This window comes from Chamaea fasciata, unplaced genomic scaffold (genome assembly GCF_029207755.1).
Source record: "Chamaea fasciata isolate MVZ Bird 193981 ecotype frontalis unplaced genomic scaffold, bChaFas1.0.hap1 SCAF_6, whole genome shotgun sequence".
NCBI lineage: Eukaryota > Metazoa > Chordata > Aves > Passeriformes > Sylviidae > Chamaea > Chamaea fasciata.
In genome coordinates this window covers 16605475-16620117 of record NW_027094091.1, presented here as the reverse complement: position 1 = coordinate 16620117, position 14643 = coordinate 16605475, and the positions used below count along the sequence as shown (strand labels likewise).

Here is a 14643-nt window from a genome sequence, read left to right as displayed (position 1 = left end):
GAGTTGATAAATACCTGCTGGCAAAAATGCTTATGGAAGAAATAATAATTTTTTTAAAGCATAAATACATTCATCTTGACTTAGCAGAGTGCTGATCTCGGCAGAGATTGGTCCTGAAGTAAATTTTAGTCAGGCTGTGGTAAATTAAAAAAAAAAAAAAAACCTTTTGAAATTGTTTTCACATGAAAGACTTTTATTAATACTCTATGCACCAGAATCTTCTTATGACAAAAAACATCTTTTCCAACAACTTTAAATGCCAGAATTGATTGTTTCATAGGGGGAAATATTCTGTGCAAATTTTGTTACTTCAGTTAACTCTCCCTCACAGTGTACTCAAATACAACATGTCCATGAACAGTATTTATTACAAGAACAAATTAGGAATTTTTTGCAATCAAATTCAATACATTAATGGACAAACGCTGTACCTTACAAAGCTTGACAGCCAGGTAAGCTGGCTTGTACAATCTTTTTTTTGTCTTTCATTCATATTTTTTATAGCTTCCATGTTCAAAAGTTACCTTGTCTGGACCTGAATTCACAAGCAAAACCCAAGCATATCTGTAATGTTACTGAACTCAATGCAAAGGGAGCACAGTAAGTATTTTAGAGTTGCCTCCTCTATTCAGTAGGCTCAAAGTTAACAGGAACTAATTAGCTGAGTAAAACCTCAGCTCTGGCTCTGTGGAGCAACCTGATGCCTCTACACTGCATTCTCCAGAGTCTCTCCAGGCTCTCAAAACAACATGCTGAGAGTGCACTGAGCAAGTTCAGCTTTGCACCATATGCTGCCTGTTTACTGGGTTCAGCTTCACACCTTTAAAAGCTGACTGAAGAAGTCTGTGAGGGCTCACAGTTCTGTGTCTAACCTAGTCCTGATGAACCTAAAAGCATCCATCTGTGCTGTGTCACAAAATAAGTTATATATTTCAGAAACAGGTATATATAAGCAATTTAGCACCAAAGATTTAGATTTTATTTAATTAATTACAACCAAATTATTTTGCATCACACGAATATACAACACATATTAAGCACTGCAGATATAATAAAAGAAATTGTAATTTAAAACTAAATAAGAATCAACTTTTATTCTGCTTTTAAAATAATAGCATTTTAATCAGTCATTGTAAGACCAATGCATGTACAAATATACAAATAGAAGTCTTCCATAATTACATATTCACGAACTGATAAGACTCCTGCTCTCCATCATACTGAAGAATTATTATTATTTTAAGAGAATATATCATACCCCAAAAAAGTATCAGTGATATTTACAGATAGTTTCTTTCCAAACTTCACCTTACAGTACAAATCACTACAATTTCCTTGTTCAAGAGTAGATAGAACAATAGGTTGGAATTTTAGATTTGATGATAGCCACAGTTGCCTGTTGAAGAAAACAAAACAAATTTATACAAAATAAGGGGCACTAGCACTACATATGACAGTACTCACATAGTCTCTACAATTGCATAACTCACAACTTTTACTTAGTTATCTTTACTATTAGAAAACTAAAAAGTTAATATTTGCTGAGAAATTTACTGTCAGAAGGGCTGAAAATAATGAACTGAGAAAATGCACCATTTGTGGTACCTAATGCTGAGGAGTAAACATAAAAAGGAAGGGACATGTAAACTCATAGCTAAAAGAGGACATAAACATAGACATGAAATAATAAGGATTTTTAAGTAGAGGAATGATGTCCTGGAAGGAACTTCCACCAAAAGTAAGAATCATATGCTTTATAACTAATTTAGAAAATTAATTTGATAAATTAATTGTTTGGATTATATAATACTGCTTGTAACCACAATTTAGTAGTTTGCTTCCAGGTTTTTTTGCTTTATCTTATTGCTGTCTTTTAAAAAGACATAGAGAAATAACTACTCACAAAACAGGTAAGACTACAAGAAATGAGCGGACTGAGAGAAGAATTAGAGGTTAATGACTCACTGGATTAATTATATTATCTAGACCTTAGTTTTCAGAACATTAAGACACAACGTAATTTTCCTTTTCTTTTCTCACTTCATATAAATAAAAACCTCTCATCCTCCTTCATTTTTCATTACATTTTTCAAGTCTGTAATACAAACACTGCTACTGGTCTTAAATGAACATGAGCACACACACAAAAATGAAGAGGCATCTACTGATTATTTGGCATCTACTGGCTAAGGCACACAAGCTCAGTACTGCTAGGCCTGCATGTATGATCCCTACTCCTGAGGTTATTCCTATTCTTTGTGAATAACCATTTAATGTAACACAAACGACTGTTCGTAGGGTCAAGAGAGCAAATATTTTCTCTTCTAGATGAACATCTAAGCCAGTACTCCTCATTTCTTCTGCTTTTCTCCTTTGTGCACAGTGTACAGCACAACCTTCGGCAAAAGAATGTTCAACAGAAGAAACCTCTGCCATCTTTTACTTAAAGCATCTTTTTGATTTATAGCCATTGCAGATCCATGCTCTGGGTTAATCAGGGTGGGCTGGAATGTGAGTGTCAGATTCCCTCAGGAAATGGCATAAACAATAAACTATTAGTGGGAACAGGCGGGCATCATCAATAACAGCAAAAAGTAACTTTTTGCAGGAGTAAATCTTGTTGAGAAAAATATTTAGTCTCAGAAAATGGAACACCAAGAATGTATCCCAGCCATACTGAAGCAAGAACATGGCAACAAGAGTTAAAAGCTGTTTTGACAAAATTGTATTCAAAAGTGTAGATTACAAATAAACATCTGGTCGACTCACCTTTCCACCATTCTGCTCCAACTTTTGTAAAGCAACAGTAACTTTTTGTCTATATTTCTTGTCCATTAATCTCTTTGAAAGCTATTGGAAAAGTAAAATAAAAAGGTTTGTTGCACGATACAGTACAATATATGCAAAGAGGCAACAATAACCTATTTTGTCACTTTATTCCATCTTACTTTTGCATAATTAATCAAAGAAACATTACTTTATAACTTGTAACTGATGTCAAAGTATGGAACTCAATAAAAGCAAATGGAATAAGAAATTAACTAAAGAGAAACTTAAATTCAAAGAAAACCGATCTGTTAACTAACAAAAATATTTCTTTTCTTTTTAGGAGAAAAATTTCAAAGAAATATCCACCTTAAAAAAAAAAAAAGTCATTGTTAAAGAGGTCTCCACATGAAAAGTTAACTTTTATTTCATGTGCTTTGAAAGAGATTTATTGTAGTGGATATACTTCAAAAAAAACCCTGCTGTAATTTCTCTCTCCTGTATTGATTGTCAAAAAAGGTCCTTTTATTTTGCTGTAAAAGTGCACTGTGCAAGCAGGTTAAAAGAAACCATGAAAAGCCTGTCTGACAGAGGAAGGATGTCCTCAGAATAACTTGGTGTAAAAATACTTCTCATAATCCCACTCAAAGCTTATTGAATGAAAACTTCCTTGTGCAGAATTCCCATCTGAAAGGAGGGGGAATATTTGCTTCTGTTAATGTATTGAAACATTCATGGTTTTGTTAAGATATTCAGACTTAAAATTAAAAACTCATTTTGCAATAAATTTTCCTCCAAAACAAAGCATGTGGATGTTTTCATAAATAGTAGAGAGAAGATTTCCATTATTCTCCTGTCTATGTTAACAACAGTTTTTGGACCTTGCTAAAACTTTGTAAGACACCATATTATGAAAGAATGAAGGACTCACACAGGGGACTACAAGAAATAGTGCTTTTCGTGGAACTGCTCAGTTCTTCCCTGTATGTGTGCAGATATTACAGTAACATCTCAACAAGAGTGCCAGGAAAATACAAACGATTTTTTATTACAGCATTAAAAACTTACATTTGTGAGTAGAAGTTTGAGATGATCATTAAGAGAGGGGCCAACAACAGCACTCAATTGCACTATAGCATCCAATCCCCTTCCAAATACTTCATCATCTGCATGGGCCTTCAGAAGCAGAAGAAAGAAAAAAAATCCTGTAAGTTAGATTCAGACAAATACGTAAGTATTTCCAAACTGAAATCTTTGCATTATGATTGTATGGAGTAGTTTAAAACATTAAAACTACTGTGCAATTGCTAATTGCTGTAACAATACAAGTTTAGAAATAGAAGTACAATATGACTGAATATTAGTCTCTAGAGGCCAAAATTAAAGCCAGAGCATATTTTTAAAGTGGAAAACAAAAACATCCATGAAAAGCTTCTGAGACAACAAAACGAATAATTTATTATTGTAGAAATAAAAAACGTGGCACGCAGAACAGCTTGCTACACTGATAATTTGAGTATTTCACAGCATATTAGAAACAACCTTTCAAATGCTGATATGTTGAAATTGAGAGACACCATTTTAGTTACAAATGTAATGAATTCTGGGTATTTTCTATGTAATTCATAACAAAAACCTTCTTTGTTGGATAAACAGAGGAGCCAATGACTTTCTGCCTCAATTAATTTAGTCCTCTCCCAACTACACCTTTGTCACCTGCCAGCAACTATCAGGCTCTTATCTACTTCTATGGTTTTTTGTTGTCTTTATTTCTCCCATGGGAAGGTTCTTCTATACCTGACTTCTCGAATGGTTTCATTATCTTGCTTTTCCTTCAGCAGAGAAATAAACTCATAACAACTTATTTTGGTTGCCAAATACTAAATTATAAGTTTATTTAAACAACTATTTTTCCTCTCTGGGCCCTGCATATTTTCTTTTTAACTAGAAATCATTGACTGCTTGGGTAGTAGATGATTTAACAAGACATAATACCAAAACAGTGCAACAATAAAAATTATCAGAAGAGTAACATAAATTATAGGAAGAGACAAGAATATTTCTTCTAATTTTGCCTTTAAGCTAAGCCAAAGATCGTGATAACACACAATTCTGAACTTCTGTTACATCTCTCATTTAACTGAGATCACAGTTAGTTTTCAAACTTCAAGCAATCTCTGTTAAATCAGAACTGAAACACAGCTAGAATAGGGGACAGCTACTTACTGAACCAGAAGAGGGCTCTTAAAGATATGAAAAAGATCCAAAAGGGATAACCTTCAAAGCCAATATCTCACTTTATTTTCTGATGGTGTACGAGAGTTAAAAACATTTTTTAAAATTAAGAATATGACCTCAAACACTTCAAATGTATTCTTCCTTTTTCCTCATTGATGTATTCTGGAGATGGGGCAGTGCAGGGCTGAGAGTTGGACCCAATGACTCTTGTGGGTCCCTTATTTTGTGATTCTTTTACTTTGTAGCACATTTTGAATTGTTACATGCAATTGATGAGTATTTATTTCTGCGTACCATTTTACTTCACCTCATTTTTATTTTTTGCATGTTACTGCGTGGACATATAAAAAAGCCCACCAGAAGTATATATATTTATTTCTGCTTATATTAAAACCTTTAAGAGAACAGTTTCATAAAATTTTCCCATAGTTACTGTCATAGAGTTATACAGGAAGTTGCCCATCTTAATTCATATTTAAAGACATATTTAGCTAATAAACCAAGGCAGGGTTAACAAAGAAAGAGAAATCATTCCTATCCCTCAAACTAAAAGCCCATGCAATGGATTTATTACATTAATATCACCCATGTAATTCTCACCAGCAGAAGAAAAAAAAATCAAACCCATTAAAATCTCTGCATGAAGAGCGAGACATACCAATGCAGCCTTTAAGACTGGAACTAGACGAGGCAACAGGGGAATAGCTTTTTCAGCAGCACCATCAACAAGAAGTAGTTCTTTAAAACCCTCCTTGGAAACAAAAGTATAGGGATGTTTTGTCTCTCTTAGTCCCTGTTGTAAATGTAAAATATGATTTTCTTAATATTGAGCCTTCTTTTAAACAAAAACACATTTTAAAAGTTGCACACAGCAAGCAGCAAAACCATGTTTAGATTTTGTCAGATCAGTTCAAAACATAAAGTACACTATCTCCACCATGTGGAGCCACTGGGTACAACTCTGCTCACAGAATGTTCTAATTCATTTTTCATTGAATATTAAAACTCACATTATGAATACTGCCAATTCAATCAATATTTGTACCTTGCTACCTTTAATCTAACAACCCAAGATATTTTTTCAATGAGACCATGAACTAGAACAGGTTGTATTTGTATAGGGGTTTTGTACCTTGAAGGGAAAAAAGAATAGAAGGTGAACTACAAAGGAAAGACACCCCACACCACATACCTCTCTGTGCAATACTAAAAACTTGGAGACATTACAAAGATGCATATCTAGTGAAAGTCTGACTGGCAAAACTCAAAGATTTAAAGCCCTTTTTTCTTAACATAATAGCTAATGTTACTTTAGAAATTGACAGTAGTTTTGTTTAATATAAAAAAAAAAGGAAAAAAAAGAAGAAACAAAGGGAAAAAAGAAACAAAGAAAATAAAAAGGAAAAACAGAAAAGAAGGAACAAAGAAAAAAGAAAGTAAGCCACCTCAGTATATGCACTTTATTCTACCTGCGACATTGGATTCAGCTTTTATTTAGACATCTGAAACATACTTGGTGATAAATGTCACTGGCGGTTCTGAGAAAACAGAAGCCTGAACACAGTGTATAGAATTTCTCTTTCAGTTATTTACAGCATCCTATTTCCACTGTACTCATTCAGTCTATTGAGGAGAGCATTCTTACTTCATTAGGTAGGCTTTATATATAAAATAAGCAAATATATAAAAAGCTTTACATACAAAAATAAGCAAAACAATTAAGTTTACAAAAGAATCTGCAAAGCCACAGATTTCATTCATCTGAGCATCTGGGCATCTGAGATGTAGTCTTACATTTGATCAGTATCTTGAAGATTAGCTCTACCTAGCTCTTCCAGAAAGCTCTAACTAAAGAACTACAAATAGCAATGTTTTTGACCATTTTCATTCACACAATATCCTCACAAGTGGGGTTTTTTTTTTTTTAATATTTCTCTAGTAGCTGAGCCTAAACTAGCTAACTTAGATTGTTAAAAAAATGACATTTGCAATTAGGAAATGCTTAATGTTGCAAGAAATTGAGTTTACCTCTGCCAATGTTAAAAGAAGAGGATCAAAGGAAACAGTTTCAGGAGGGCATTCCCACTGCAGTTTGTGATTTACTGATCCATGCACTAACCTATACAAAGAATGAAGTTTTAACAAAATAACATATAATAATACATAATTTCTTGCAAACACTATTTGCTTTAAATATATCACAAATTTGTTTGTTGTATCCCTACATTATATACACAATGTCAATACATAATGCTCTCCTTAGTGAAATTATAGGATCACAGAATCAACTAAGTTGGCAAAGATCTCTGGGAGCATGGAGTTCAACCTGTGTATGTGTATAATGGTTAACAGCACAATTATATTAAATTCCCAAAACAGGGCAGTTTTCAAAATTCTGCTCCTAATCACCTAGAAATCAGAAAATAGAAGTTACAAAAATTATTGATGCCTCTCATACCAACTAGAAGATATTCCTTTTGCAAAGTTCCTAATTTTGGTAAGTACATCAAGAAACATTTTCCTTAAATAGTAATGGGTAAGAGAAAGCAGTTGAAACTGAAGAAAGATCATACTGGAATTTACTATTTACTCCTAAGATACAAATAAATGTATTAATACTTTGTATTAATGGTTATTTTATACCATTACTTACATGTACATCTTATTAATGATGGCTTATATTTTTGTAAAGTAATTCTGCATCCATGTGACAAAACACCAGAATGTTTATTGTCTAGGCAAATATATATCTAAGTAACTTAAAATATCCTAAGCTTACTTGTAAGTAGTTTTGTTGATATTCGAAATGCCTGAAAACTACAGAATAGTTTTACATAGTTGACAATAACATTGTCATACTACTAAGTTCAGATAAAAAAGGCTGTGAAAGGTCTACTTATTAAAATGGCATTAACTTTATTATCTTTGTTAGAAGAGAAAAGTAAATACAATCACCTGAAAAAATCACTTGTGAAAGACTGTTAAGAAACCAAGTGTGCGCTACTTAACCATTCTTTAAAAATGTGGCTTTGATATTAATACAGCATTAAAAAAGAACCAAAAGGAGACAATTTCAAAGGCATGGAAAGTTGCTTTCTGCTCTGAAAAGAGTTAAGTATTAGAAAGTTTTCCCGAAGTGAATAGAATCAAACAACCTAACTAAAAGATGAATCATGAAGAGATATATTTCATAATATATTTAGTAAAAATAAGAAACCGAACACACCTGCATGGAATGCCACCTCTAGCATATGTAGCTGAAAATGCAGATGGTGGTTGGGAATAAGCACGAAACTGTGAGGACAGAAAAAAAGAGCATTATTTATTTATAACAGTAATGTTATAATATTGTGAATATGTTAAAACAGAAGTTTAACAAAAAGTGAACTTACTAATATGATTCTAACACAAATAAAAAAAAAAGAACTGCAGCTATGGAGTGGAAAACATGCAAGTGATACACTTATGTGAAAACTGCTTTTAAGACTCACCCATCTGGGGAGTTGGAGAAATGAATAAAAAAGTACAATCTGTGGTCTCCTGGTGGAAACACTTTATTTTTCTATTTTTTCCTGCAAATGGTAATAATAAAGTCTTACAGGTTCTTTTCTAAGCAGATCAAGGAGCTCCCACTTCCCTGAAGCTCTTGTTATATCGATAACATGCAGAAGGCAGTTTTACTGCAATTCCATCTTCATCTGAGTATAGACAAAAGTATCTGGTGGCAAGATGTGGGAGAAACACCAAATATTGGGCAAGATGGTGAGAGGGCACTAGAAATGCACAGGGAGGTTTATACTGGGTGAGAACCTAGGAAGGACACACTAGAGAAGGAAACTAGGATCTTCGTGCAAAGAAAAGCTGCAGATTTTTTTTTATCATATACATGCTTGTTATGCATATGAACTATCATATTATTTGTTAGCATGATCATTTAGTGCTGATTCCCAGATAATACACCTGATCACAAAGCATTCAGAAGGAAATACCCTGAAATCTCATGGTATTTTTATCTTTTGAGTGTTTAAACCTACGTTAAGATTAGCAGAATTGTTTTCATGGCTTAATTTTTGTCATTGTGCTACTTGCAAAGAGATTTCAAGTAAAAAAGATGCCCACATTAAAGTATTAAGCATCTGTTTATCAGTGAAGTATTTCTGCATTTAATTCACTTTCCAAAAAAGCCTGTGACATTACTAATTGCCAAATTATAGGGCCCAGTGGTGAACTGTAATTCATGCATTCAATGCTAGTTCTCCAGGCACAGGACTTCTATGAAATAAACAATTGCCTTCATTACTACTCTCCCAAGAACAAAAATTTTTTCCTGAAGGATTACATAGTCACAGTAACTGTGAGTTTCAAATAATGCTCACCAGCAGTTAATTTGCCAGATTTTATGAAGCCTTGAATACCTTCAATATGCCACCTGCTTCTTGGTTTCATTGTCTAACTGAAATAAGTTTCTTTAAAGCAGCAGGTGCCAAAGTTTAGAAGAAGAAAAAAAAAAAAAAACCAACTCTTTTTAATGTTTAGCTCTAAACCTCTTTTAAGGGCAATAGTACATAAAAAATAACAGTTACCATCCAAGCCACAGCTGTACCAAAATACATTTTTATAAAAACATAATAAACAATGTTATACCTCCAGGCATTTGAGCTTAGAAGATAAGGTATGTATGATTAATAACAAAAGGGTAATTTCAGTTTAAAAAATAGGACCAGAAGAAGCATGTCCTGCATGCCGTTTCATAAAGTAATGAAAACTGTTCAAACCACAGATGGATTTTAACCTAACAAAACCACCACCACCTATACATACTGGATCAATAGTTTTAGGATTCAGCCTGTCACTAGGCTTTGGCTGTGATTCTGGAGAACATATCTTGCTTTTCTGTGCTGCAGTCTTTTTTTTTATTTGGATGCCGGATGACATTCTTAGACCATTGCTTCCTACAAAAAAAAAAAAAAAAAAAAAAAAGGAAAATAATTAAAAACATAAAATAATTTTCATTCCTATATGACAGAATATCAAGGGTTAGAATCCCCAGGACCAAAGATTGGCATGAACAAATAACCAAGTAAATCTGAACAAGTGCACTAGGAAAAAGATGCTTATTCTTATATATCGGACACAGGGCATGGGACAATTTTAATAGTCCTGTCACGCCATATTTCAAATGCACACATTTCCTAATCTGCTCCTCTTTACCTGCATTCTTTGAGACCTGCAGCAAAAGTGAATTAGATACAGCCTGCTTTTAGGGTAGCCTACAGAAATCTGAGCAGCAGTACAGGGCTATGCAGAAGAGCCCAGAGTCAAATAGGGTTGGGTACAGTTTCATCAGAAGAAAGCAACAATTTGAGGGAGGTCCAGGATGAAGGAATGAAGCAAGTACATACAGGACACAAAACCCAAACCAGAATCAGTAAGAGATGAGAACAGAAACATAAGGCAGCAAAAAAAAAAAGGAAGACAGAAAATGAATTCCAACTCCACTAAGAAGAATGAAAGTAATTTTTTAAAAAGACTGCAAAAATAACTTTGTCTACATCCTTAAATACTAATTTAAATACACTTATCTTCTGTAAATCAATGCACCAGCTACACGTCACTACAAATGTATGTAATTGAGTAAAAGTGTTCCTAATAAAAATAATAGTTTTCTACCTATTTAACATACCAAATCTAAATAATATAAATTATTCATGGGAGATTACAAGATTTCAAATATTAATAAAATTTTAAAGCGTGAAACCCCTAGTTTTGAATATTATAATGTTTAGTAATTTTTGCTGTGGTGTATTCTGCATGGAAAAAAAAATAGTAAATTAGACATTGGATTTCTATGGTGAAAAAGAAATTACACCATATAGAGATGAAAAAAATAGGAAGCCACACACAGAAACAAACATTTCCTCAGGGATGAGCAGTGTTCTTGCTGTTCAGCCATCACCCTTGATGACACCTGTTTTTTGTTAAAAACATGATTAAATGCCGAATACTGAGATCAGGATGAATCAGAGACAGATTTGCCATGCTACCCTCTCACCCTCAGCTCCATCAGCCACCTGCCCTAATCTCTGCCAGAACGTTGCACGTGCAGTCCTTGTTTAGCTTGGCTATTCTAATTCTTCTCTCTGAACAGAATTTCCAGTCAGGTACCTTTGTCATCATCTACATTTTGAAATCTTAAGGATTGCTTCTGGTAAGTGATAAGGTCCCATCACGTGTGTAGATATGCTGTCTTTATGACTTGTGGAAAGAATTAAATGAAGTGCCTAAGTGTTACTGAATGCTGTGAAATGACATATAATAATGATTAGCAAATTAGCTAAAATACAAAGCAAAACTAAAATTGAAAGTTTAAATCAAAACTCCTTGACTGATGATTCAATCAGAACTAGTGATTCAAATCAGTTCATCTACTGTACATTTTGTTTTCTCTTTCCTCCCATTTCCAGAATGTGGCCTGTCTCCACTGAAAGTCTTTTTAAAAGAAATAATATACCACAATTAGTCAATGAATCTCTTCAGAACTCACAGAAACTTACATGACACTTAAGGAAACCATTCTGTTTGTAAAACGGAAGTCAAATGGAAAACATTAATATAGAAATAAATCTACTGATTTTGTATGTCCATTTATTATCATAAAATTCTAACCACATTAATGTTAGAAGACAGATTTTAAACTGTCAGAAAAATAAAGATCAAAATCGTTTCATACTACAAAAACATCAGATAAGTTCTTGACAGTAGCAGCATGTATCACAAAATAGTGCTATCCGTGTAAGAATTTGAAATGTACAATTGCTCAGTCAGCCTGCTAATACCCACAAAAATATTTTTCACGGAGAAGTATTCAGAAGTAATTCAGATGTATTTAATATTTTCTATTTTCCAAGTAATCATAATACATGCTAAGGTACATTAGGTAGCACTGAGGAGAAAAAGTACTTTTCATAAGTACTGTTCACTGTTCAGAGATGAATGCTCTCGTGTAGTGGGAGCTGGAAGGGTCACACGTTTCTGTAGAGATCAGACAGGTGAAGCACAGCCGTGAATCAAACAAGCGAGGTTTGATACAGAAGTGACCCATCTACTGGCAGATAACAGACTTCAAAAAAGGAGCGACACTTTAAACAGCAATAGGAGGAGCACTTTTAAGAGACATCTTTCAAAGGAGGAAAACCGACGCCTGGAGTTCGGGATCTAGAAATCACTTAAGGCAGGCAGAATGGAAGTCAGTAGGATTTGAAAGGCGAGGTTGCTCCCTTACCCTGCTGAGTGCCAACTCTCCCGGAGTGCAGAGGCAGAAACAGACGAGGGGCTTTCAAGCGCCGCCACCGCCGAAAGGCTCAGGCAGAGAAGCTCCGCGAGTTCCCGCAGAGCCCCGGCCCGGCCCCCACGAACCCAGGGACATCCAGGGACCCCGCGGGAGCACGAGGGGGCCGCGCCGCTCCCTGGGCCCCTGTCCCGCCCCCGGCTCCCGCTCCCTGGGCACGCCGGGCAGCGCCGGCCCCCGGGCAGTGCCGGGCTCCGGGCAATGCCGGGCTCCGGGCAATGCCGGGCTCCGGGCAACGCCGGCTCCGGGCAATGCCGGGCTCCGGGCAATGCCGGGCTCCGGGCAATGCCGGGCTCCGGGTAATGCCGGCTCCGGGCAATGCCGGGCTCCGGGCAATGCCGGGCTCCGGGCAATGCCGGGCTCCGGGCAACGCCGGCTCCGGGCAACGCCGGGCTCCGGGCACGCCGGGCTCCGGGCAATGCCGGGCTCCGGGCAATGCCGGGCTCCGGGCAATGCCGGGCTCCGGGCAATGCCGGGCTCCGGGCAATGCCGGGCTCCGGGCAATGCCGGGCTCCGGCACACCGGGCTCCGGGCAGCGCCGACGCTTCCTGCCGGTTGCCACAGGAACTACGGGCCGCCGGCAGCCCAAACTGCCTCCGTGCTCGCTGCAGACGCAGCGACAAGGGGATTAAAAGATCAGTTTTAGGTTTGTTTTGTTTTGTTTTGTTTTGTTTTGTTTTGTTTTGTTTTGTTTTGTTTTGTTTTGTTTTGTTTTGTTTTGTTTTGTTTTGTTTTGTTTTGTTTTGTTTTGTTTTGTTTTGTTTTGTTTTGTTTTGTTTTGTTTCAGCCTACCTTGTATGCTGTGATTAAAATTAGGACAGTGAATTTTCAGGTGACATGGCCACTCCGTTTTATCCAATTTTTTAATGCCTTCCCAGGTATACAATCCCCTCATACAATACTGAAAGTTCCATTGGAAACACAGCATCACATCTGAGTGTGGTCAATGAGCTTTTGGGTAAAAGGCTACTTTTCAATTTGCCCACGAGAGTGCTTTCCTGCTTTCTTCAACAAATGTGTATATTCATTCATGCCCACAAAAATAAATCTTCAAGCAAAATGTTTCCTTGGTTTGTTTAAATCGCATGGGACAACAAGCTTTCCACCATTGCATTCTTTCTCACTTCTGTCATTTCTATGCAGAACTGAATATGGATAAGCGAGACTATTCTCATGATTTTCCACAGGAAAAAAAAAAAAAAAAGATTGCATCGGCAGTAGTGAGAAGTAGTTGTAGACTATTTGAAAAATGCCATTGGAATTAGATTTTGGGCAACGCAGGCATTTCATCATTGGTTTTATCCAACATAAATACATTGTGTCTGCCAATAATGGTGAGTCAAAAGTGAGGACATTTGCAGAGTTAAAATAGGGTTGCATAACTGAGTGCCATTGAAATGCAGTAGTGCAAGAGACAATTCGGAAATACAGAAAGAAAATATCTATAAATAATATTGGAGAAGGAAAGATTTCTTTTTTTTCTATGTGTTTTCAACTAAACTCAAGAGACTTTATAGTACTTTAACAGAATTATTTTACTGTTCCGCAATACTGAAGGCAATAGAAAAATTGATGTCTTTTTATCCAAAAATTTTATGGATGGATAAATGATCTCTGAAAAAATTCAGTATTTGTAAAGCAGACCATGAAAATCTTTGAAAATCACACGAAAAATACAAACCAGCATGAACATTTCCAGGATGAGAAAAAAATCTGCTTTTTTTTTCCAGTAAGGATGATTTTTAGTTCAGTGTTTTAGTATAGTTTTATATGTATGTATCTGCTGTAGCTGTTTTGTGAGTACAGAACAGACCACAGCTATGGAAGAAAGTAGTAGTACAATTCTTCAGTCAGTAGGAGGTATGAACCGCTGTGCAGCATGAAGCAAAAGCCCACTGCTCAGCTCCGTGCAGTCAGCAGCTCCCACTGAGCTCACGGAGGCACAGAAACGACTGGGTTTTAAGAGGACAAGTAAGACTCCAGACTCTGTGCAAGAGCAGGGCTTAGTTCAGAGTCCAATAATTTTCCTGAAAAATGCAAAATAAGAGCGTGTCACGGTCCTGCGGTGTGTGTGGTACCTGGGGAGTCCTGCTGCTCTTGGGATATTGAGTGTATGGCAAGGCTCAGCCGCTGGAGCGCAGGCAGCCTGGTGCTTCGGGTGGGCATGATCCTCCCACATGGCAGAAATACAGACTGAAGTGATCCTAAATTCCTGCGGTGGGATAGGATGAAACTGTATCCTTGTATATATTTTTCTAACTGGCATGATATTTTAAGGGCTAGGAAAAGAG

At 36.0% G+C, this 14643-nt stretch overlaps 1 protein-coding gene across 2 annotated transcripts; it reads right to left on the bottom strand.

The window, feature by feature from the left end:
* Positions 1 to 22: 22 nt before the first annotated feature.
* PACRGL (parkin coregulated like) lies at positions 23 to 12606 on the bottom strand. 2 transcript variants are annotated; one of them, XM_066185542.1, is made up of 8 exons: positions 12287 to 12606; positions 9826 to 9956; positions 8231 to 8298; positions 7033 to 7123; positions 5663 to 5797; positions 3835 to 3942; positions 2770 to 2850; positions 23 to 1396 (listed from the first exon to the last, which is right to left on the bottom strand). In XM_066185542.1, exons 2-8 carry the CDS (start codon positions 9937 to 9939, stop codon positions 1340 to 1342), a joined length of 654 nt encoding a protein of 217 aa, XP_066041639.1. In that variant the 5' UTR covers positions 9940 to 9956; positions 12287 to 12606; the 3' UTR covers positions 23 to 1339. The 2 variants fall into 2 exon arrangements, with proteins under 2 accessions (XP_066041639.1, XP_066041641.1); XM_066185544.1 differs by lacking the exon at positions 12287 to 12606 and adding an exon at positions 10908 to 10972.
* Between the last annotated feature and the right edge of the window lie 2037 nt (positions 12607 to 14643).